General features: G+C 42.0%; 2 protein-coding genes across 2 annotated transcripts in view; one reads left to right on the top strand and one right to left on the bottom strand.

Moving 5' to 3' along the window:
* Positions 1-6,399: 6,399 nt before the first annotated feature.
* THOC7 (THO complex subunit 7) lies at positions 6,400-15,492 on the bottom strand. The gene is made up of 8 exons (XM_075052990.1): positions 15,358-15,492; positions 14,759-14,876; positions 13,777-13,904; positions 13,327-13,413; positions 11,819-11,876; positions 8,174-8,240; positions 7,993-8,062; positions 6,400-6,782 (listed from the first exon to the last, which is right to left on the bottom strand). Exons 1-8 carry the CDS (start codon positions 15,374-15,376, stop codon positions 6,715-6,717), a joined length of 615 nt encoding a protein of 204 aa, XP_074909091.1. The 5' UTR covers positions 15,377-15,492; the 3' UTR covers positions 6,400-6,714.
* Positions 15,493-15,516: 24 nt separating this feature from the next.
* The window catches only part of ATXN7 (ataxin 7), an 89,055-nt gene continuing 82,566 nt past the window's right edge, over positions 15,517-22,005 (top strand). Inside the window, exon 1 of the mRNA XM_075052985.1 lies at positions 15,517-15,637. The gene's annotated coding sequence lies outside the window, so the exon portion shown is untranslated. The remainder of the gene's footprint in view (positions 15,638-22,005) is intronic.

Raw genomic sequence — 22,005 nt, 5'->3', positions numbered from 1 at the left:
AGTGAAGCAGTTGGCAGGTTTGATGAGTTAGGCAGTAAGGAGGAGAAAGGGAGAGAACTTAAGCACAAGTTAAATATGACTATAATCTGTCTATTCAAAGAGGGATTTGCTGTCTCTTACAGCATCCTCCTGAATGAGTAGTCCTGAAAAGTCCAACCTAAACACACCCCAAATACACCGCTCTGCTCCCCCAGCTCTTCGGCACAGCCTTTGTGCTCAGGCATGTCCTGGAGAGGGTTTCTGTGCGGCCAGCCTGGCTCCCTGTCCCCCCTCGCTGCCAACCTCTGCCCCACGTACACAAGTAAAGGGACCCATGGGCATTGCCAGAGCCCATACAATGTACAGGAAGAAATATTCCCTTGGCTTTGTTGGATTTTATGGGGATAGGAAAGGTTGGGCCTGGGGATTTTGTTCTCTCCATCAATGTGCCAAGAAGCGCTGGGAAGAACCTGCTTTTATATATGAGAAACTGAATGAACATGTGCCCCTGACAGCATGAGTCCTGAGATGCAGAAGTTCTCATTCTTTCAGTGAATCCCACTGCTGTTAACTACCAGCAAATAGTTTTGATGCTCACATTTTACTTGACTGAGGCAGAGGTCTCCCAGGGAAGGTTTCTGTCATCAGGTCCATCAGTTTGCCTTCAATCACTCCTCCAGTCACCTCAAAAAAATGTCACGCTGGTATGTCAGAAGGGCAGAGACTTCACACAGCTCTACAAGCTTTGAAAAATAACCAGCACTTATCGGCCAGCCCAGGGAAAAGCTCCACTGTTACCTGTCTCCCAACACCGGGACATTCATGGATGTGTAGTCAGGTAGTGGATGTTCCCACTATGGGAGATGTTCCTGCTGCGGTTTTGCACCTTGCTGGGTATGGGGGACACTAATGACATGGCTGGGAGAGGTGGTGGCCCCAGTGCTCCACAGCCCTCCGGTCCCAGCAGTCACAGTAACAAAGCGAAGCAGAGTTGATCCAAAAGCTTTCTGGCAATTCATGCGGAGTAAGTCAAAAGATATTGATGCTAACAGGCACTAAGAAAAAGAAAGAAATCAAGACATGAATTATTTTTTTCCAGGTTTCCTCTCAAATAAGTTAGAACGCCTCCCCCTTCAAATCTCCACCACCTTGTAAAAGTTTCCTGAATGTGACTGGGAGAAGCTGCTCTGGACAGTGGTCGTTGTTTCCGTGTGTTGTGTCTAAACTTGTCTCTTGTGCTTGGTAAGCAACAAGAGGCTTTTGGTTTCAGCTTTGAAGCTTAGTGTTGTTTGGGAGTTTTTTCAGCAACAATACAAGGCTTTAGGGAAACTATTTTCTTTGGAATAGGAGCTAATGCATGGGGATTTTGGTGCAGCAAGTTCAATGTAAAGATGAATTTCACTTAGGTTCACATAAGGAGATTTAAGCGTAGTGATGTAAGAGTCATTGGGAAGGTGTCTGCAGACAACTTGCCCTGCCAACCCATAAATTATATGTTGTTTTTTGTTCCAAAAGGGCTACTAGTGGGGCCTAAAGTTACATGCAGTACACGCTGCTATTTCCAGCATGTACTTATGATGAAACAGTTTTTTGTTGAGAAGAGCACGATCTTTTCCTCCTTGGAGATAGACCATCATTTTAAATTCTCTTGGTGGTGACTATTCCATTGCCAGCGAATTGGCAAAGCATAAAAAAGGTTGTTTAGTTGGTTTGCTTTTTGTTTTTCCTTAATGCGAGAGCAATTTAAAAATGCGTGTGTCTGGGCTGTTGACTATTTTAGGACTTCTCATGCAGTATAATGCTTTTAGTAAACTTTTGCCAAGTTTCTCACCCTGATGCTGCAAGTTCTGAGCATCCTGGTATCGAATGATCCTGAAATGGCTCTCGCCTTGTCCTTGGGCCGCTGGGGCCGGGTGTGCTGGAGGCAGGAGCCGGAGGGTGCTTGACCCCTGCTGCAAGCACCGTCAGGGTCTTCTGCTCTTCCCACCCTTGTGTGCGAGGGGCAGCTCGGAGGGTTTGGTATCTGTCTGCTCTTTAACATCGGCAGGAGAATTAAGCATTGGTTGCCGTCTGCTCGTGCCACGTCATGGGGCGTTACAAAGAGCAAAGGTTTCGGCATTGCACCTTTTGCTCCTTGGCAGCGTTTTATGTATTTCGGGGTGTTTTAGGAGAGGCTTTGAGAGTGAGGGTGGTGCAGGCGAGACGCTGCAAACCCAGCCCGGGGCGGAGGGTGAGCAGAGAAACCCCTCCGTGGTTCCGAACCGCTCCGGGCAGCGGTGGGGCTGTGCGCGCCGGGAACATTCAAACCTTAAAAAGACAAAAAAAAGCTTTGAAAAAGGACTCGCGAGGCCGGGGAAACGCACCCACCGCTGCCCGTCCCCGCACCCTCCGAGCCGCCCGCCCCCGTCTCCGGCCGGGCCCGCCGGGCGAGCGCAGCGCCCGCTCCGCAGCGCGGGGGCCGCCGGCGGCCAGGCCGGACTTTGCTGCCCCCTGCCGGCCGCGCCGCGCCGCCACCCCGGGAGCCGGTTCCCGAGCGGGGCCGGTGCGGAGCGGCGGGGTCTGCAGCCCCCCGGGGGGGTCTGCCGCTGGGGCCGGGGGGGAGATCCGGGGCCGGGGTGCAGAGCGGAGAGGGGCAGGTGGGGTAAAGAAGCCCGGGCGTGGAGCGTCCGCTGCCGGTTTTGCGCCGATGGGAGGAAAGCGGGGAATTTGGAATTTAAAGTTTCGTGCCGATGGGAGGAAAGCGGGGAATTTGGAATTAAAGTTTCGCGCCGATGGGAGGAAAGCGGGGAATTTGGAATTAAAGTTTCGCGCCGATGGGGGGAAAGCGGGGAATTTGGAATTAAAGTTTTGCGCCGATGGGGGGAAAGCGGGGAATTTGGAATTAAAGTTTTGCGCCGATGGGGGGAAAGCGGGGAATTTGGAATTAAAGTTTCACGCCGATGGGGGGAAAGCGGGGAATTTGGAATTAAAGTTTTGCGCCGATGGGAGGAAAGCGGGGAATTTGGAATTAAAGTTTTGCGCCGATGGGGGGAAAGCGGGGAATTTGGAATTAAAGTTTTGCGCCGATGGGGGGAAAGCGGGGAATTTGGAATTAAAGTTTCGCGCCGATGGGGGGAAAGCGGGGAATTTGGAATTAAAGTTTCGCGCCGATGGGAGGAAAGCGGGGAATTTGGAATTAAAGTTTTGCGCCGATGGGAGGAAAGCGGGGAATTTGGAATTACTTTTGCGCCGATGGGAGGAAAGCAGGGAATTTGGAATTAAAGTTTTGCGCCGGTGAGGTGGAAATGAAGTATTCCCCGACTCGTCCTGCCTCTGCTATGCTTCCATAGGCGCTGGTCTGCGCCGCGATGAATCATTTTGGGTGTATATATTTGCAGTGGTTTATACACTAGTATAGGATTTCCCTAATGCATGTATTCTAGAAAATAAAAATTACACAGGTTCCCAGAGCAAAACTAACAATACTTGCCTGTACTTCTGAATTTTTCTTTTTTTTTTTTTTTTTTTTAACTTACACAAAAAAAGAACCTTCTGAGACCTGAGAAAAGAAGTGGGGGAAAAGATGGTGCAAGTCAGCTGTGACAGCAGGAACACTTACATGACGAGTATCTAAAATAATTCATAATTTCTATCTCATCTCGTAAATCTTTGGGATCTATTTTTTGCAATTTTCTTTGCTGGCAGCAGCAGTCTTCAAATTGCCATGTTTTCAGAGATAGCCATCACTTGGCAGCGTGTCACCGTGACCTTCTTTCTCCTCCTTCCCCCATCCCTCCACGGAGCTTGCTAAATCTCTTTTAAAAAATTCTGTCAAAGTTACCAATTCTGTCCAATGCTCCACTCCCTACCGCTCTCCTGTTTGGAGAGGACAGAAAAACAAGTCCCGGCGTAGAAAATGTCAGCTTACCGCTTCAGCATCTTTCTACTTGTATTTTTGCATCCACATGGCAATGGCGTTAAGATGGAGCATTTAGACATGTAATAATCTTTCAGCTCAGATAGGGACAAGGCAAATTGTAAGAACAGGGAAGATTTCTTATTTAAATACTGTGGTTGTTGAGATCCTGAGTTTATATATGTACAGATTTTTACACCTGTACATTTAGAGTCAATGCAGGTAAGCAGCAGCAGCATCATAGAGGACAGCTTTCCAGGCAGGGATGAAACAGCGACTATCATCTGTGCCTTGGAAATACTACACAAAGAAACGTTCAACAGAAGAATAAAGGAGATGCAGGTAACTATTTTCAACATATGTGTAGCAGATTTGAACCCAGAACTTGGGGCTTAATAACAGAGCAGGTTAAATGTTGCCTGGTATTAGAGTTTCATTTGGTTTTGTTTCTCTTTTGGCACAAATCTAATGTGCAAGAGGTTAGAGGTATAAATACTGAAAAAAATAGGAGCAAAGATTTCCAATGTCCCACTGAGGCTGCATTTGCAATGAATTGATGTTGCTTTTTTTTTGGTTGCTCTCCAAGACAGTATGGTGACATCATTCTCTTGCTGCCATACTGTGCTAGGGCAACTTGGTTTTCTAGGGCAGTAGTGGCTTTTCATGATTGCATCACTGTAATTCAAACTAGCATATACTCCTTACTTTGCCGTGCGTTTGTATTGCTTCTCTTCCGTACAACTTTTGTTTCTGCGTATGTATTCCTTACCAGAGGGACAGACTCATGCATTGGCATGTTTCTGGTCAGGTTCTGTACAGAGCAGCGCAAGTTCTGAAATAAGATACACGAGTGATCCAAGTTATTTCCAAAGAAAGAACTGTGTAAAACAATGAATGGAAAAATTTGAGGTTTTCATGACAATGCTGTTACAGAAACCATTTTTAGGTGGTAAACGTCATCCACCTCTGCACCAAAATACAATCCAGGCAGCTCACGGAGAGCCTTTCAACCACAAAAAAAGTTAATATGCTTTAAATGTGTCTTGAGACTTTTGTCATTTATGGTCTTCATAATTGATACATTCATGAAAGTGACTCCTCCCTAATTTGGCAATAATGTAGTATCGCTGCTTTACAATGTATTTTACTATTCACTGTTGTTAGGAGGGGAAAAAAACCAGAACACTAAATACTTTTTGACAGCGTATTTTTCATATTAAATCCCTTTTGTTTGCTTACCCACCCCCCACCCTCCCCAATCTGCAAAATTTGTAGTGCACGAGAAGCACTGCATGTCTACACAGGCTCTATCAGGCAAACCTGAGCTTCCCCTGTGTTCCGAGTTGAACAGCTGTGAACTAGAAGACTTTTGACAGCTCATTAGTCCAGGGCTGCACTGCGCTACCGAAGTTGTACGACTTCCCGTTCAGCTGGCTTGCCTTGCAAACTTGGAATGCAAGCAAAACAAGCTCAGATATGTCTGTTCAGCCCAACGCACGTAGACCCACAGCCACTGAGAATGGGAATTGTATGGCATTTAGACTATAAAAGTCCAAAGTCACAATCCTGGAAATCCCCCTGAGCTGGCACCTAGTTTGAGGAGGCGGCTCTATTCTGTATAACATCGTTATTTTACTTCAACCACGTATGCTTATGACTCGGTCTGAGTGAGATCCAAAATGTGTTCCTTTACCCAAACCACTGGAAGGCTTGATGTAACAGGTGTTTTAGAACATGGCTACCAGGTCATGATAGGACCTACTGCAGCCCCTTGTTCCTTCCTCCCCGCCTTACAAAAGCTTAGAACATAATTCAATTCTCTCCTCTTGTTGGGAAGGTTGAAACCTGTATTTCCTACCTCCCAACAGACTGCTCAAACTGTGGGATGATCCAGGTGGATAGATTCCATGCTCCCTATTAATAATAAAAGTATCTGAGATTCTTTAACATCATGATTGCCGCTCTACTGCTTTGGTTTGTCACCATGAGAAAGGATGGGTTCCACCATCTGTTTCAGGAACTATGATGTATTTCATAATAGCCAACTGACAGATAAAATCCAGAAGCAGATTATAAATGGTATCAGGATTAGATTCCCGGTTCTATAAGAACAAAGCTTTTAAGTTGCAGTTTTAAATGTGTTATTTCAAAATGTGACTTTTGATGTGCTCGCACAGAACACAGCATAGCGAGGCTCAGATCACTGCAGTTCTTTGCATCACCTTAAGGAAAAAAATGAAGCTAGTACAGCATGATTTTTGTTGTTTTACACCCCTTGACAAGCATTAATTCTATAGAAGTAATTTGTTTTACATGAAACTAGCAAATTCTAGTCTAGTCACAGGTAAGTTCTAAAATGGCAGCTACTTTGAAAAATTAAGACCCTACTTAGTTCATTTTTAGATCCCATCTGGACTAGTCTATGGAAGCTGGGACTCATGAAAAGACGCACTACCCTCAGTCCAATGTCAAGTAAGAAAAGGAGCCATTACTGTTAGGCTCAATGCCTATTAAAAATAGGAAACTCCTTGTAGACACCTTTTATTGACAACATTTTGCTAACACTTTAATTCACAAGTACTGTGCAGAAGCTTCATCCTTTGTAAAACAAAATATATTTGTCACAAATTACAAAGTTTGTGGATTAACACAAAGTGCTTGTCTGCACAGATCTGTAACTTTTTTTTTGCCCTGAAGCATAAGCAAACCAAGTATTTTTGTATAAAAATTCACAGAAGCAATAGAAAACTTTTTTGGCTCTGTCTCTCTTACTGTTGGTCTCAACACAAGTGAAGACACTTGGACGTTCTTCAATAGTATAGTCAGTCTTCATATTACATCTACTGTTTGGCCTCTGTTTCCATCTGGGTTTCTTGAGATTCTTCAGCTTCTGAAAGTTTTTCATCATCTAAAATTCAATATTAGTTAGTCAAACATGCTTGGTTATATTTACAGACTATAGTGCAGAGCTGTGTCCCACTTAAAATCTATTATGTTGATTGCCTTAAATGTGTAGTTGAGTATCTCATTATATAAAATGCTATGTTCAAACGAAAAAAATCCTTCCAAGTTTTTAAAGCTGTTATCTGTAACAGCTATTACAGGAAACATGGAGTAAACCCTATAGTATCAATTCAAGCAAACAATACTGTATTGCTTCAAATTACATGCTTTCTCTTTGCCTATTAATGGTTTATCTCAAACTGAAGCTGTGCCTTCCACTAAAATGTTACTTCCTTCACAAAATACTAGAAGCTGAAAGGTAATCTATACATTCATGCGAAAATGTATTTTAGAGACTAATACTTAAGGAAGCGTTAGTAACAAGTAACAATAACCTTCTGGTAAAGTGCACTTAGGATTAACAGTTCATTCTGCTTAAGAAGATCTAGATGGCCTTAGAGAATGAAAGTCTGCTCTTATAGCCATCTCTGTATGTTAATCAGGTCACGTCAAAGGCTATACCAATTATTCTGTCTTGGCAAAAATCCAGCAAATAATATTTAAAACAATATTATCCATATTAGAGCATGAAAAGTAAACGCCGATTTGAAAATACTAAGTATTTGTATGACAAAAGATGAGTTTGACTAAATTCCTGAATTTAGCTCTTGTATATGACAGTTTTGGTCCCTACGCTATGACAGACTCACTGTCTGAGTAGGTAAGTCATTTAGCTTTCCTGTATTCCAATTTCTTTTTAGTAAGGCCTCAAACAATACCATGATGGCAGTGACATGTTCAAAACTACCGAAACAGAAATTATACAAATAAGTTTGGAAACCATGCACAAGAATACTCTTCTGTAAGAAATACTTTTTTCTGTTTAAAAAAACCCAAGCTCACATTGCTATTCTCCATCCCCACATTTTAAAGAAGTCTGCTGCCTACAGATTAATCTGAAGCTAATCAGGAAATGACATAGTGGCTAGCTTGTAGAAGAAAAAAATTTCTGAGCAGTCTCAGGCTCTGGACTACTACTGGGAAAAAAATGCTGCCGATGCAAGAGGTCACCAACCTCAATAGCACATAGCTTAGCACACTGTTGGAAGTTGTGATTCCTTTTGATCCACTGAAACCCAACCCAGTTATATATATTACCTAAGAACACCACTTACTTTCCAGGGTTTGCTGAAGTTCATGGATGGTGCTCAGGAGAACATGAAACTGCTTTCTTCTCAGCTCCAGCTGGAACAATAAAATATATATTTTAGGAAACAGAGAGCACATACAGAGCAGATGCTCCATTAATTATGTTCCTAATAAATTATTATATAACAATCTCTATGAAAAACCTACCTTATCTTCGACATTTTCTTTAATGTGAGAAAGATGTTGCAGTTCTTTTCCCAAAGCTTCTAGCTGCCTGAAAAATAAAGTGTCATAGTATTTTTTAAAAAGTTCTGTAAAATTCTTGCAAAATAGATTTGAACTAACTAGAGGAAAAAGAACCATTAAATAAATAGCATAGGTAAACAAAGCATAACAAATGAAATGGCATAGAGCTAAGGCCACTTCACATAAATGTTAAACTATTATGTCATAAACTTGTAATTTAAGGTCTTTTACAGAAAACAAGACCTCCAAGCTAGAATACAGTTGTACACTGGGCATTTGGACTGTAACAATTCAGTCCTGTCTCAAACATGTTATTAACTAGACCATACAGTGAAAGTTAAAGAAGTGGATTACATTAAAGACCCATGGCATCTTCACAGGCTTTGCTACTTCACAGATTTTTTATGTTGACATGAATAGATTAAATAAAAAGATAGCATCAGCAGAAGAACATATTTGATAAACCTACATACCCAACATACAAACACAACAATTCTTAGACACAACAGTTGACCAAACACAGTCAAGTACCTCATCTCCAACAATGGCCTGACCAGACAGAGTACTGGATAACATGTAGACTTTACAATAGGCATACATAGAATAATCCATGTTTTTGATGAAACTACAAGATACAGCTTATGCCTTGGCACACAGAATTTAACACTGTGATCCATATAAATACTCATTTCCTTCTCAAATACCAGTTTTTATTTTAATTGATTGCCTCTGGCATTAAGAGATAAAGGAAACATGCAACACCTATAATCTTCATTATTATTCATATCCTTTTGAAACACATCATCTTTCAACACCTCTCCAGGATCATTCTGCAAGCATTTGATTGTTTTCTGTTCTCACTTGGACCCACCATGGACCACCACAATCTTTTTTGAGGTAGGGCAAAGAATAACAGGTACCATAATGTACACTAGCTTTCAAATGAGGATGGAGCATCAACTCTTACAATCAAACCTCCGCTTTGGCCCTTCTACTTTTCTTCTAATGTCTACTCATTGCATGGAGCATAAATTATAGAACAATCTGTTTCTTTAAAGGTGAAGTGGATTGAGGCTGACCATCCCTGATTAAGTAGCAGGCGGAGCCATATAGGGGTCAGCAAGGAAATAAACCTCTTTTTTTCTGAAGCACTGACAGCTGCTGCAACTAGTCTGGGCAGGGAACCACAAAATGGCCTCCATTCCTAAGTATCTCATGATGGCTGGGAAAATGGTCTGTTTTAGTGCTGCCTGAGGGTGTTGTCTTTTTTTGAGCCAGTATGCTTGGTACCTTGAGGGGAATGCCTGAAAGAGGGTTGGGTGTGACATTATCCCCTCCTTTAATGGAAACAGGCTAACAGCTTATAGGCTCATACAGTGATTTCGCTAGTATTTGGTTTCTAGTTTCTGAAAGACTTCCATTTGGCCAAATCTTGCTGTTTACACTGTGCTGTCAGGTATAAGCAGACTGTGAGAAGACATGCAATTTTCTTCTGGTAACATCCAAAGCTACATCTGGAATTCTACTTCTTTTACCTTCCACTCCAGAGAATCTTTGCCTAGCCTTCTCATTTTTTGGATCTCTTTTTCTAAGACTCAGTGTCATTTCTTGGTCTTCTTAACAGCTCTTCTGATACTACGTCTAATTACACTGTGGGCACTGCCATTTAGTAGTTCAGCTCCTGTCACTCCCTGAATTGGCTCCTGTGCATTATTTGTGACTAAGCCGATAACAGCTTCTCTTCTTTTGTGCTGTGTGACTAGTTTTTCCAAGAAACAGTCTCTTAAAAGCATAAGGAAAATTTTTTTCTGAACTTTGTCCTATTGTACCACATAACCTGCAAAAACTATAAATGTAACTCTTGCAATAAACCATGACATTTCTCCTTGCAAGAAGTTTTCTCAAGAGTTTTTAGTGATTAAGAGTTCCATGGAAAGTGTGACATTGTTAGTGAGGCTTCCTCCATTCTGATTTAAGAGTGGTCCTTCTTGGGTCATAGTACGATTTTCTGTATACTTTCCTCAAACTGGAGAGAAAGGAAGCCTTGTAATTAAAACACTGGATGAAAACTTCGTCAAGTTCCTATATTTAAAGTCTATACACTTGGAAAGGTCAGTTAAAGCTAAAATACCTACAAACCAAGGTCCCTTTAAAAATGCTCCATTCTGTTACTGTGTCCTCTTTCCTCATCTGTAAAATGGGGGATCATACTCTGTTATAGTTCAAGCCTGTGTCTTTGACTACAGATATGAGGGATTAAGGACAAAAGGGCATACATTGTAGCCATTCTTCCAGTGGATAAACACACTGGTATTTCTAACTGTAACATACTCTTCTAAAGAGATGATAAAATTAGGTTTAAGAAAAGACAAAATGCCAAATTTACTAGCCGTAACTTACCATTTCTAGCTTTGCTCAAGAAACTTGCGCTTGGATGCATTAAGCAAAACTAGAACAACCCCTCCAAACCTAAACAACCTGGCATCTTCTAAGAAAAAAATATTATCATTTAGTTGTTTCCATTGTTAATCAGTTGACTTATCTGAAAAACTTCACTCTTGGTAATTCTTTATTATGAAGCCTCGCTTGATAAACAGCACATGCTGACTAATGAAGTAAGAAGTAGTCAAGCCTCATGAGAATTGCCTGTAATAATCAAAGTTGTGGTAATGAAATCAAGGCACAGAAAAACAACATGCAAGAAAGAAATGTGTGAAATATTCTCAGTGGTTTATAGCTAGAAAATTCCTACTCCTAGGGTAATAATGTAACAAAAAAAAAATCTTCCGTTTCCTGTAAAATGCCACGGAATGTGAAAAGACAGCCTCCCTCTGCAATTTCTCTGAAAGTAGGCAACAGGATAAGTGCAAACTGAGCTTAAATAAAAACAATAACCCTGTGCTACCCCTTTAATCAGGTTAAAAAGAACAAACTCAAAGATGCAATGAGTCCAGGAATGCTTCTGTAGCTTGATAAAGTTAAAAAGATTATGTCTCCACAACTGCGCAAAATGACCCAAAAGCACAGATAGTGATCGGAATCCAACAATGGCACAAGCAATACTGGAAGTTACATGCAAGACAAGTTGGACAACAGGTAGGTATAACCTGCATGCCAGGGCAGGTTATACTGTGGTACACAACGTAGTAATTTATAACCAGGCATGCAGGAACAACTACTGTAAGGAAAACATAAAGAAAACCTAAGAGCTTTCTCTCATGCCACCTTACTTGCTTGTGTATTATGTATTTTGCACAACTACCGAATCCCTTGCTGGTGCACGTTACAGCACTTCCCCACTACCTCTCTTTTCTGAGCAACTCATCCCTGGTAAGCTGACATTAGATGTGCATTTACATCTGAGTTCACTTATTCACCTTAACAATGAAAAAAATTCAAATAAACATGCTTGGCAATGTGTCTGAATCCACACAGATGGAGATCAATTAAAGAAAGCTGATAAGGGCACAATTTTAAAACGAAACCCAAGTTTTTCTTGTGTCAAAAGAAATTACATCAGAGCAAGGAAAGGTCAAACTGAAAGCAAGGAACTGTCAAATCTGGTGACTTCTAGTTTACTGGCTTATTATAATTTGATGTACTTACTTCAGCGTTTCATGTCTGTCTGGATGGTGCTGTATGACTTTGGCCAATGCATCATATTCTGAAAGAAAATTAAATAGTTAGTCTAAATAATTCTGAAAGTATAGATTCAAGAACCAAAAATCAGGTACCGTAGAATGTTACGGATTCTTTCTCCTTCTTGAAAAACCATTTTAACATTTTTCAAATTTGTACACAACACCTTATATATATAAAAAAGTACCTGCAGATATACATATATAAAAATATGTATAATTTATGCCATGCTATAACATTTCAAAGTAGATGATTACATCAGAAGAGATTTTAAGTAAACTACAGATATGATTGTAGGCCATTATCTACTCAGTCAAACTTACTCAGCACTAGTGATTCGTAAAGGATAAGGCCAGAAAACATGACCTTTAGTTAGCACTTGGTCTTTTGTATATGATGCATAAGCATTGGTTTTAGATACAATGTAATTTATATGTACAGACAACAGTGTTGATAAGATATTACACATAAACATTTCAGATTTTTAGAAAAAAAGTATAAAATGCTGCATGAGAAACAACAGGATTATTTTTTTAAAACTGTATTACACATTAACAACATCATCATGGTTTTACAGGCATCTAACAGCCACTTCCTGATAGTAAGATTGTACATACGCCAACTACCTCATTCACATGGAAAAATCTGTGCTGCAGGCTGGACAGAACATATCAAAAAGCAAACACTTCAGGCCTATGTTTGTGAAGATGTTAAGAACTCTACATTCCTACTGGTTAAGGTTCTTTTAATTTCCAGTTGAGTCTACAATTATCCACAAAATTGATCAAACGGTTGTATTTAAAACGTTTCATCTGTTATACTTTTAATCATTTTCTTTTTGCATTTCATTTATCAAGAAAAACAAATTCTTGCTTCTTATCATTGCTAATCTTTTGATAAGACAGTACCACAGGGAAATGCTTCAAGCTTCAATTTAAATTATCAGCATATACTTTTAAGACTAGGGGAAAAAGTACACCTCCCATAACAGGTATTCAGTAAGGACACATACAGAGTTGCTGGGTGTGTAACTGGCATCACTGTCTCTGTGTATGCCAAGACATTACTTTCCCTTAAGAGCTGAAGGAATACACTTGCATGATCCTCAGTGCTGGGTGTAAGTATCTTCAACTCTTGTCTCACTGTTAACAATGTGCTTTAGCTCTTCTCAAGTCACCTGAATTGTGATAGGATGCTTCTGGGGTTTTTCTTTGGCCTGAAAACATTTCTCTGAACTTTTTAGGTTTTCCTGATGTTCTACGTCATTGAGATCTACTGGTTCCATCTTGCCTGCCTCATCCACCAAAAACTTTCAGTAGTGGGTGTGGAACCCACCACACCAACTATAGTATTCACGATGCCAGTATATTCCCTTGCACTTTCAAAAATTTGGGATCTATTTTCTGATACAATGTATTTTAAAAAATAACAAAATAATGAAACGGACCAGTGTAAATACAGATACTGCTCCTTACCCTGGCGATTTTTCCGAATCCTTTTTGCTTGGAGGATTTGTTTTTTGCATTCAGAAATCTTCTCATGTGCTGCAGCTATACTGTTTTCTTGAATAAAAAAAAAAATAAAAAAAGGAAGATATACAGAGTTATATTAAAATCAAATAATACATGTAAACAAGCCATTCTGCTAAATTAGAAAAAGATAAAAAGCCATTTATGACATAGTGGCCTGCTAGCTCCATCAGCTTCAAAACTACATACACTTCAATAGGTTAAAAAAAGCTTTTCTTTGTATTTTATATACTGGTAAGATGCTTACAGCACATGTTTTGAGTGTTATCAATTAAGAAAAAAGAAAAAAACAAACCACTCATCATAGGAATATATTATGCTCACCAGAACTGGCTCAAGCTTGTTCATAAAAGAGAAATTGTCAAACAGAAACCAGTAATATTTTCTCATAGTTACCTATATCCTTATAGATTTTTTCATAATTTTCCATTTCTCTCAGGTTCATATCATACACCAGAAGAGTTTTTCCCATTGAAAATTCACACTGTGATAAAGTACTCAGCATTCGTTGGTACTGGCTGTAACTGAAAACAGACAAGATATTTATCCCTATGCAGCATAAAAATACCCTCTACCTTTACAAAACAAGAATGCAAAGCCTCATGTAGCGTAAGGAACAGTTAAATAATAAGTATTAAAGAAATAAAATATTTCCAAGATTCAATATATAATTTTTTGAAACTCTTGTTAGAAACATTGCACCCATTAATTCCACCATCATGTCCTTATAGGTGTAGAGTGTATATTAAAGTAATGGGCAGATTGATCCAGGGCTTATAAACTTTCCAGCTAGGGCTGACTCTGGGACCACTGAGATTAGTATTTTAATACAGCAGTGCTTCTCTGTACACACAATCGTTATATTGTGTCCTCCAGGAATTTATATCCGGTACTAGTACGGACCCCAAAGCAGAACACCACGTTGTCACTCATCTCTTACTACTTTAGCCTGTTTTTTTTTTTTTAAAAACAAGAGAACCGCAGCAGCAGAAATGCCAGCAGTACTACCCTTCCCTAACAGAACAAATGCAGAACTGCCAACTAAAATATTCGAGTCATGATCCTGTTACAATAGCGGGACTCCTGGATGGATCACGCAGCGGCACGACAATCCTGAGGGCATTCAAGCAGCGCTGGCAGATTTCATGATAGACCCTGCAGCCTTCAGTAATTTCTGACCTGTCTCTAGTCCTCATCGCCTACCACAGTGCTTGGCGTTTGTACTGGAAACACCACAGAGGCATACTGAAAAGCAGATGTATACATTTTAACAGGGATCTTTTCAAAACGGATCAAGCCCAGTTTTCCACTGAAATGCAAGCCGATCAGTTGCAAGACAAAAAAAAAAAAAAAAAAGAAAAGCCCAGAAAACAAGTACCCTTCCTCCTGAGATCCGGAATTACACCACTTAATGAAACTCTTCACCAACAAATTGATCCGCCTGTCGTCACCAGCACCATCGCCATCGATCAGAAGCCGCTTGCGGATAACTTCATCTGAGGAAAAACTCCCGTTTAAGCGGCAGCCGCATCCCAGGGCCGAGCGCGGGTGTCACCCCGGCCCTTCAGGGCACGTTTCCCGGGGCTAAACCGGGAGGCTCTGTTCAACGGCAGGCGTCCCGGGGCCGCGGGGCTGAGGGACCCTGGGGCCCGGGCGGAGAGGCCTGGGGGCGGGGGGCGCCCAAGGCCCGGGCGTGCCCCGGCACGAAGGGCCCGGGAGCGGGGCTGTGGGGTCGGGGCCAGGATGCAGGCCCGTCTGCGGGGTGAGAGGCCGGGGGTCGGGCTCGGGGGGCCGCGGGGAAGAGGGCTGAGGCCGGGGCGCCGGGAGGGACTCCGCCGAGGGCGGGCGGGAGGCGAGGCGGGCCCGGCGCTGAGGGGAGCCGGGCCGAGCGGGCCGGGCAGGGGTCGGGGCGCGGGGCGGCGGGGCGGGAGGGAGGAAGGAAGGAAGGAAGGAAGGAGGGAGGGAGGGAGGTCTCACCGTCGGTCACGGCCCCCATGGCGGCGAGTGCCGGAGCCGGCGGGGCGGCGGCAGCAGCGAGTGAGGTCAGCTTCCCACAATGCAGCCGGCGAGAGCGGCGGCCATGGAGGGGGAGGCGGCGGCGGCAGCGGCTGGGGCCTGAGCCGGCTGGCGGCGGACGCGCGGCCCGGCGGCGGCGGCTGCTGCTGCTGCAGCGGCGGCGGCGGCGGCGGGGAGGGCCGGCGGGCGAGGCCTGCGCCCCGCGTGGAACCGGCCCCCTGGCGAGGGGCGGCCCCGCCAGGTGAGGGGCCGACGGGGGAGGGAAGCGGCGGTCCCCGCGCCCGCAGCCAGGCTCCACCTCCCCGCCCCCGCCACCGCGCCCCCGGCCCCGCCGCCCCCCGCCCGGGCCGCCCCGCCATGCCCCCGGCACATGCTCCCTCGCCCTCGACGCGCCGCGGCGGGGAGGCCGCCGGGCCGGGGTGCGCCTCGGACGCCCTCCCGCCACGCTCCCGCCTCAGCGCGTCCTACCCCCGGGGGGGCCGCCGGCGCTCCTTGGCGGGCCCCGTCCTCCCCTCACGGGCCCCGCGGCGCAGGGGAGCCGGGTGGACGGCCCACGCCGAGGCGACGGCGGCGCGAGGATGGCGGGACCCGCCGCGGTGGCCGGCCGGAGGGAGCGGGAACGCCGGCCCCGCGGTGCCCGCTCCACGGGCGAGGGTGCGGAGGACGTGCCCCTGGTGCCAGGCGTGAGGGAGGCGGGCTGGCCTCCCCTGGGCCGTTGCTCGGGCTCAGCCCCGCTCGGCGCCGGGAGGACGAGCGGCAGGGTCCGGGGTGCGCCAAAAAAATCGTTCTTCTGATGCGCTTCCTGGCGAGTTTGGCTATCGCCGGCGGGAGGGAGCAAGAGTTGTTTCTTCCTACCCTGAAAAACTAAGGTGGCGCTGGAAAAAAGGGCTAGAGGTGTCTGGAGAAAAGAGATGTTAAGGTGTTAGCGATGCCAAGCGTTGGGTTTTAGGCTTTTGGCCCACAGACTTTGACGCTTGGGCAGTGCTAAAACTGGCAGCGTTATCGTTGTATATACATATCATGGTACACGAGACGTATGTCCAGAGCCTGACACCCTCCTATTTCCTCTTCGTTTTGGTTTGGACACTTAAGTAGCTTGCTCTGCTCAGCACTTTGTGTTGACAATTTTAGGGTCCTGGGGAAAACCAGGGTAAGAAAAGAAGAAAGTGCATGTGTGGTATAATCTGTGCTTTCCTGGTTTCAGAGCTGTGAGTGATTGAGGTGCTTTTTTGTTCTGGGTAGTGGCATTTAACAGCTGTTTACAGATTTGTAGATTGTTTCAAGCCAGTACTTTGTCTTCAACAGGCAACTGGTCAGATTCTTGGGAAGGTGCTATTGGGAAAGCATTACAGGGAGTGGTCATTAAAGCTCTGCCTGAACTTTTGGAAATAAAGAGTTTCTAACATAGAAAACCTGGATAAGTCATTTCTGTTCTTGAAATTTGTATGTATTATTATGTGATTGGCGAGTGATATAATTTTATGTGAAAGCCTAACTCTCTATTCAGTTATACAAAGTTTGGGCCAAAGAATGGGCCATGAATTCATGAGCTACTAAGCGCTATTAAAAACGCTCACTCTTTTGAACTCTGAATTTGTTGCCATTTAATGTAGTTGGTTTGACAAAAAACTTTGTTTTTCCTAAGCCTTTAGTTGCTATGATATAGCCCTAGTATTTTGTGAAAGGGTGAGAAGATGACCTAGCTGGACTTTTCTACACAAATTGTATACAGTGTGGTTTCTTGCTGCCTTTCCCTCTTTACCCACTGATCACCTCTTGGAAGTCTTAAGCATCTTGAAGCATCCAGTCTTATCAAGACTCAAATTTTTCTGCCTTTCTCTGAGCCCTTTTCGTTTTCCGAGTCCTTTCCATTTCTGCCACAGAGGGAACTTGGTCTGAACTGAAGACTATTGTAGGTGAAAACCCACAATTATTTATTTAGTCATGTTAGAATACTTCTGTGTTATTTTCTGTCATTTAATCCAATATAATCTTTTCTCACTTTTTGTTCATCATTCCAGTGTTGGTCAGATAGTCTTATTAAACTCTCCACAATGACAAGTAGATAGTCCTTGAGTAATTAGAATACAGTAGTCCATATGATTAGTTAATAATATTTAATGACTTTTGTGCTGTTCTTCATACGTGTTACTAATTACAAGATTCTTACAAATTCTCTGTTCTGGGTCTTAGGCTCGTAAGAACAATTTTGAGAACAAAGCCATTATTTTTCTTTTTAAGACAGGGCTTTCAGGCATCATCAATGTTCATTAATTTTTCTGCTTTAGAATGAGAAGTAGAACTTGGTAAATACATCATCAAGAATCTCACTAAGGCTACATATTGATGTAATAGCCTGTTCTCTTTCCTGCTCTATGTTGCCATTTTAAACATCCACGAGATGTTTTTGCCCAGGAAGCCAGTTCCAGCTTGCTGGGTTTCTATATGCACTTGAGTGTTCACTATGTCTTTGGAGTCTTCTTTCCATTTGCTCCATTTCCAAGTAGAGTTCCTCATCTTGTAAGTATGAAACAACCCTTGTTTCACATGTGTGGAGTGTGTGTTGTTGCACTGGGCTGTATACAAGCATGTTTTTTCCATTAATTCAGTGTCACGTATGATGTAGATCTCTGGAGCAGGGTTGACCTACTCTTATTTATTTGTCCTTCACCAGTTTGCCTATTCTGTGCAGATTCTATCAGCTACAGTCTTTTATATAATCCTTCCACTGACTGGCAGAAATACTGAGTAGCATTGAGCCCTCCTTAAGGCATCAGTATTGGAGATTCATGCAATAGGAAAAAATGTCTTGCACAGGGTATAGCACCTTACTCCATGCCAGCTCTTTGGAATAAATACCCGTGTCTGCAAGGTTTCAACCAAGCTAAATGTGATGTAGTTTTCCCTCTTTCCTTGAGATCCTTTATGTGTGCCATATGGTAAGACCCTGAAGCAGCTTATACATAATAATATGTTGCACACCTGTCCTTGTCAAAAGTGTTAAATGATCCTCTGTAATGTTTCCAGGTGACTCTGGATACAAGAAGTATAAGCTAGGTAAGTTTAGCACTGCAAGATGTTACACGTGTGTGGAACTGTCTCAGATTTTTCATTAGTATCTTTTTTTTTTGTTCTGAAAAAATGGCTTTTAAGTACACCAGGTTTTGGTATTTTTTTTTTTTTTATTATTGAGGAAATCTGTTAATGTTGAAGTTTCCTTTCCTGAAAAAAAATCTATGAGAGTCAAAGTTTAAAGTGTCTTTATACCTTGTCCCCTTTTCTTTAACTGTGTATATATATTTTTTTTCCAACTGCAGGAAAAGTTAAAGGGGAAGAAGCTTTTTATAGTATTCCAGGCTATAATGAGCTATGATTTTTAGAGCTAAGAAAACAGCCTTAACTATTGATGAGGTGGATTTAAAATATTTTTCCTAAGCCTCCCTAATAATTTATGAGGTGGTTTTAGATTCCAGGTTTTCTTCGTGTTGAATAACTTCTAAATCAGACTGTTGCGTGGCACTAAATCTTACAGAGATCTAAGTATAGTAGGTCAGAAACTACAAGGTATTTTTATCCAGTCCAACCTATATTCTTGTCAGAAAGCCATACCAAATTTATTTAGCAAGACCTATTTTCTGTAAGCCTGTTTAGCATTACTTCTTACCGCTGTCTTTTATTTCGTTGTTGATTGTGTAGCATGATTTTGTGCAAGACTTATATCAAGCTAACCTATTGCTATCACCGTGTTTTCTCATTTTAAATTATGTTAGAGTGCTACGTTTTCTTTGCAGTCTTCTTTAGCCTCAGTGTTTACTGAAAACTAGCATCGGTGTTTCAAGAGCTTGTCATCTCGTTCTGTAAAAATTCTTAGACACTGGCTGTATAGTTCTGCAGATACTAAAATATTCACTTTTGGCAGATAAACCTGAAATTTTTCAGTCCAGTGATTGGGGTAAAAAAGTAGTAGGGTTTCTTTCTTTTTTTTTAAATTTTTTTATTTTGTTATTTTTTTATTTTAGATGCTAAGCAATGTGCTTCTTAGCCTTGTAAAAAGCTTTCCTAACATGGACCCTTGTGTTTCTGCAGAGCTAGCACATTTTCACAGAATTACAACATAACGAGAGAAGGGAGAGTGAAAATACTTGTTGCGACTGTAGTGGCAATAATAATAATTTAAGAATGTAACATTTTATTATCCAAACAGTAATCAATTTTGCTGTCTACTGCCTGTGTTGCCAAGATTGATTAAATGTACTGTTAATACCGTACTTCAAAAACCAGGCTTCTATCAGATAATAATGTAACCAGAAGTTGTGTGTTACAGGATTGTTTTTATTTCTTATTTTTCATTTTGTAACTGAAAGAAGGATGTAAAATTCCAGAATTTTTGACAGAAGCAGTTTGAAAAAATACAAGTACTAGGAATACTCTGTTTGTTGTAAAGACATTCCATTCTTAGTACTATTTTTTCTCATGAAGGGAGGCAGAAGCTTATCTTAGTAATTAAAAAAAAAATAGTGCTGCATGATCCTTTTAAATATATATATGCCTTTAAATAACTTTTTCCTAAGTAAGGGCTCTGTCTCTTGGTTAATCTAGGTTATATAGGTGGCATTCTGATACTGCCCTTTTTCAGATATCTTCACAGGAATTATGTAACAGCTTTCTACATTTCGTATCTGGATCCTACTGAATATTTATGAAGCTTGAAGATCAATTATTATACATTTTAAGGTGATCTGTCACTAATTTATTAAAGCATGTCAAACTCAGGTGGAAACTACGTGATAGGTATTCCGTGTAGAAAACTGAGCTTACAGGTGCAGGGATGTGCCCAGCAAATGAAAGCATGCCTTGCATGCATGTCAAAAGGTGCTTTAATTGAGACAGTGGAATTACCAGAAGTTAGAAGTGGTACACTGGGTCATGGTACTTATTCCCAATGACTTGGTAGGTTCCCACTTGGCAAGAAAGTCAAGGTGTTTTAACAGGTATCTCATGAAACTCAGTCTCATGAAGCTGCTGCCAGACAGATTAAATGGTTAGATTTTTCTTTTAATCTAAAAATTGTTAGCACCATAGACTTCAGCTGCCTGTGCAATGCCTCGGAGATCCCACACGGTGTCTGCATTCTGTGATTTAAAGTGTCTGTCAGGTAATTTTACAGTGGCATTTCGTGTTTTGTGTATTTTGTAAGGAAGCAGCCATTTATTCTTTTGGAATTATTTTTGGCAGGATTAGTCCGTTATCTAGTAGCGTCTTAGTTTGTTGGCAGGATGTTTTCAGTGTGGCTTGCTTGATTTTATTTTTCTAATAAAAAAGAGCATATTTTTCTTTTTCCTTCCCCAATCCTTCAATTCATGGGTTTGGTAGTATTTACATTGTGCTCTGAAGATCATCAGTGGTGTGCCAGTTTTCAGAGGAAGGGGTGGATGTTGAATGAAGTTTTTACACTGACTGAGAAGAAGAATTTGTCTTTGTTGGCATCGGGCCAAATGGTAAATGTTTGTATTTAACTGGCTTGAAACATTGGATGAACAACAAGAGGGTTGTGAATATCGTGTTTACTTGTATCATGTTTAAATAAATAACTGTTAGTGCTGCTGAGGAAATTTTGCACAAAGATTACAAGGGAAAACAGGCATTTCCTCCTTTGGAAAGCAGCTCTTGCCCGACTTCAGAGCGGCGTTTTCTGAATCACGTGGCCAGATGCTTTGACTCGGCTAAGAAAGCTGAATCAGAGCTATTGCGCAGCTTCTGAGTCAGCTTTTCAAAGTTTAATAAAAGTTGGTTGGGTTTGTTTTGTTTTATTTATTTTTTTTTTTAAAAGCAGTCCAAATCTGTAAAAGAAGACCTAGAAATTTTACAAGGCTTTGAGCTTGGCCACATCATGGAGAGATGTTGGAAGAAACTCTTCTATCTCAGAAGATGAAGAAAGAGAGTATCAGGTCTATATTGATAAACATATGTTTCTTGTTTTAAATTGGGTTTATATTTTGCTTTGGATGATTTTATGGTTTATTTTCTTTTAATAAAGTAACTCTGTCAGTGGGTAGTGTTTAAGCACAGCTACAATTTACAGTTCCCATAAAACATGATACACCGAAGCATGTTCTCACCCCCTGACTTCTGAGTGAGGTACAAGCCTGAGCAGTGAAACAGAAATAATTGGAGGCATGGTCACACGATTTGGTGATGTCTCTTCAGTTTTAGGTTTTAGTATGTCATATGTTGAATGAAAACACTGAACTTTGTTTCTGACCATCGTTATCCTGCCAATAGTGGCTAGAAGCAGGGTATAACCCCAAAGAGAAGTTGTGTCCTTAGGAGGAAGGCACGCTCTCAGTTTCTTTTTCATAGTAGGCCAAATGTAGCTTCTAAACTATTGCTTCAGTTGCCATCCAAGCAGATGGTTATAACAAATATTTCAAGAAATGTATGATGAGAAAATAACTGGTCTTTTCCAGCAGAGACTGTCAGATCCAGAAGTTACCAGATCCAGGCAGATCCAGGTTATGTCATTTCTTTACCTTTCTCAGGCTGGTTGTACCAAAAGGAAGGCTGTTTTGGCTGAGGCCTGTTGGGTCATGTTTCCATGAAGGTGGAGGG

Source organism: Buteo buteo, chromosome 21 (assembly GCF_964188355.1).
Source record: "Buteo buteo chromosome 21, bButBut1.hap1.1, whole genome shotgun sequence".
NCBI lineage: Eukaryota > Metazoa > Chordata > Aves > Accipitriformes > Accipitridae > Buteo > Buteo buteo.
This window is presented reverse-complemented; position numbering and strand designations above follow the sequence as displayed.

Bases quoted from the DNA above. Each gene is read 5' to 3' on its own strand.
- THOC7 (XM_075052990.1), bottom strand. The intron at 13,414-13,776 runs GTAACTATGAGA...TTTTTATTCAAG, and splicing joins AAAAATCTATAAGGATATAG to AAAACAGTATAGCTGCAGCA. The intron at 11,877-13,326 runs GTAAGGAGCAGT...ATTTTCTTTCAG, and splicing joins GATTCGGAAAAATCGCCAGG to AATATGATGCATTGGCCAAA.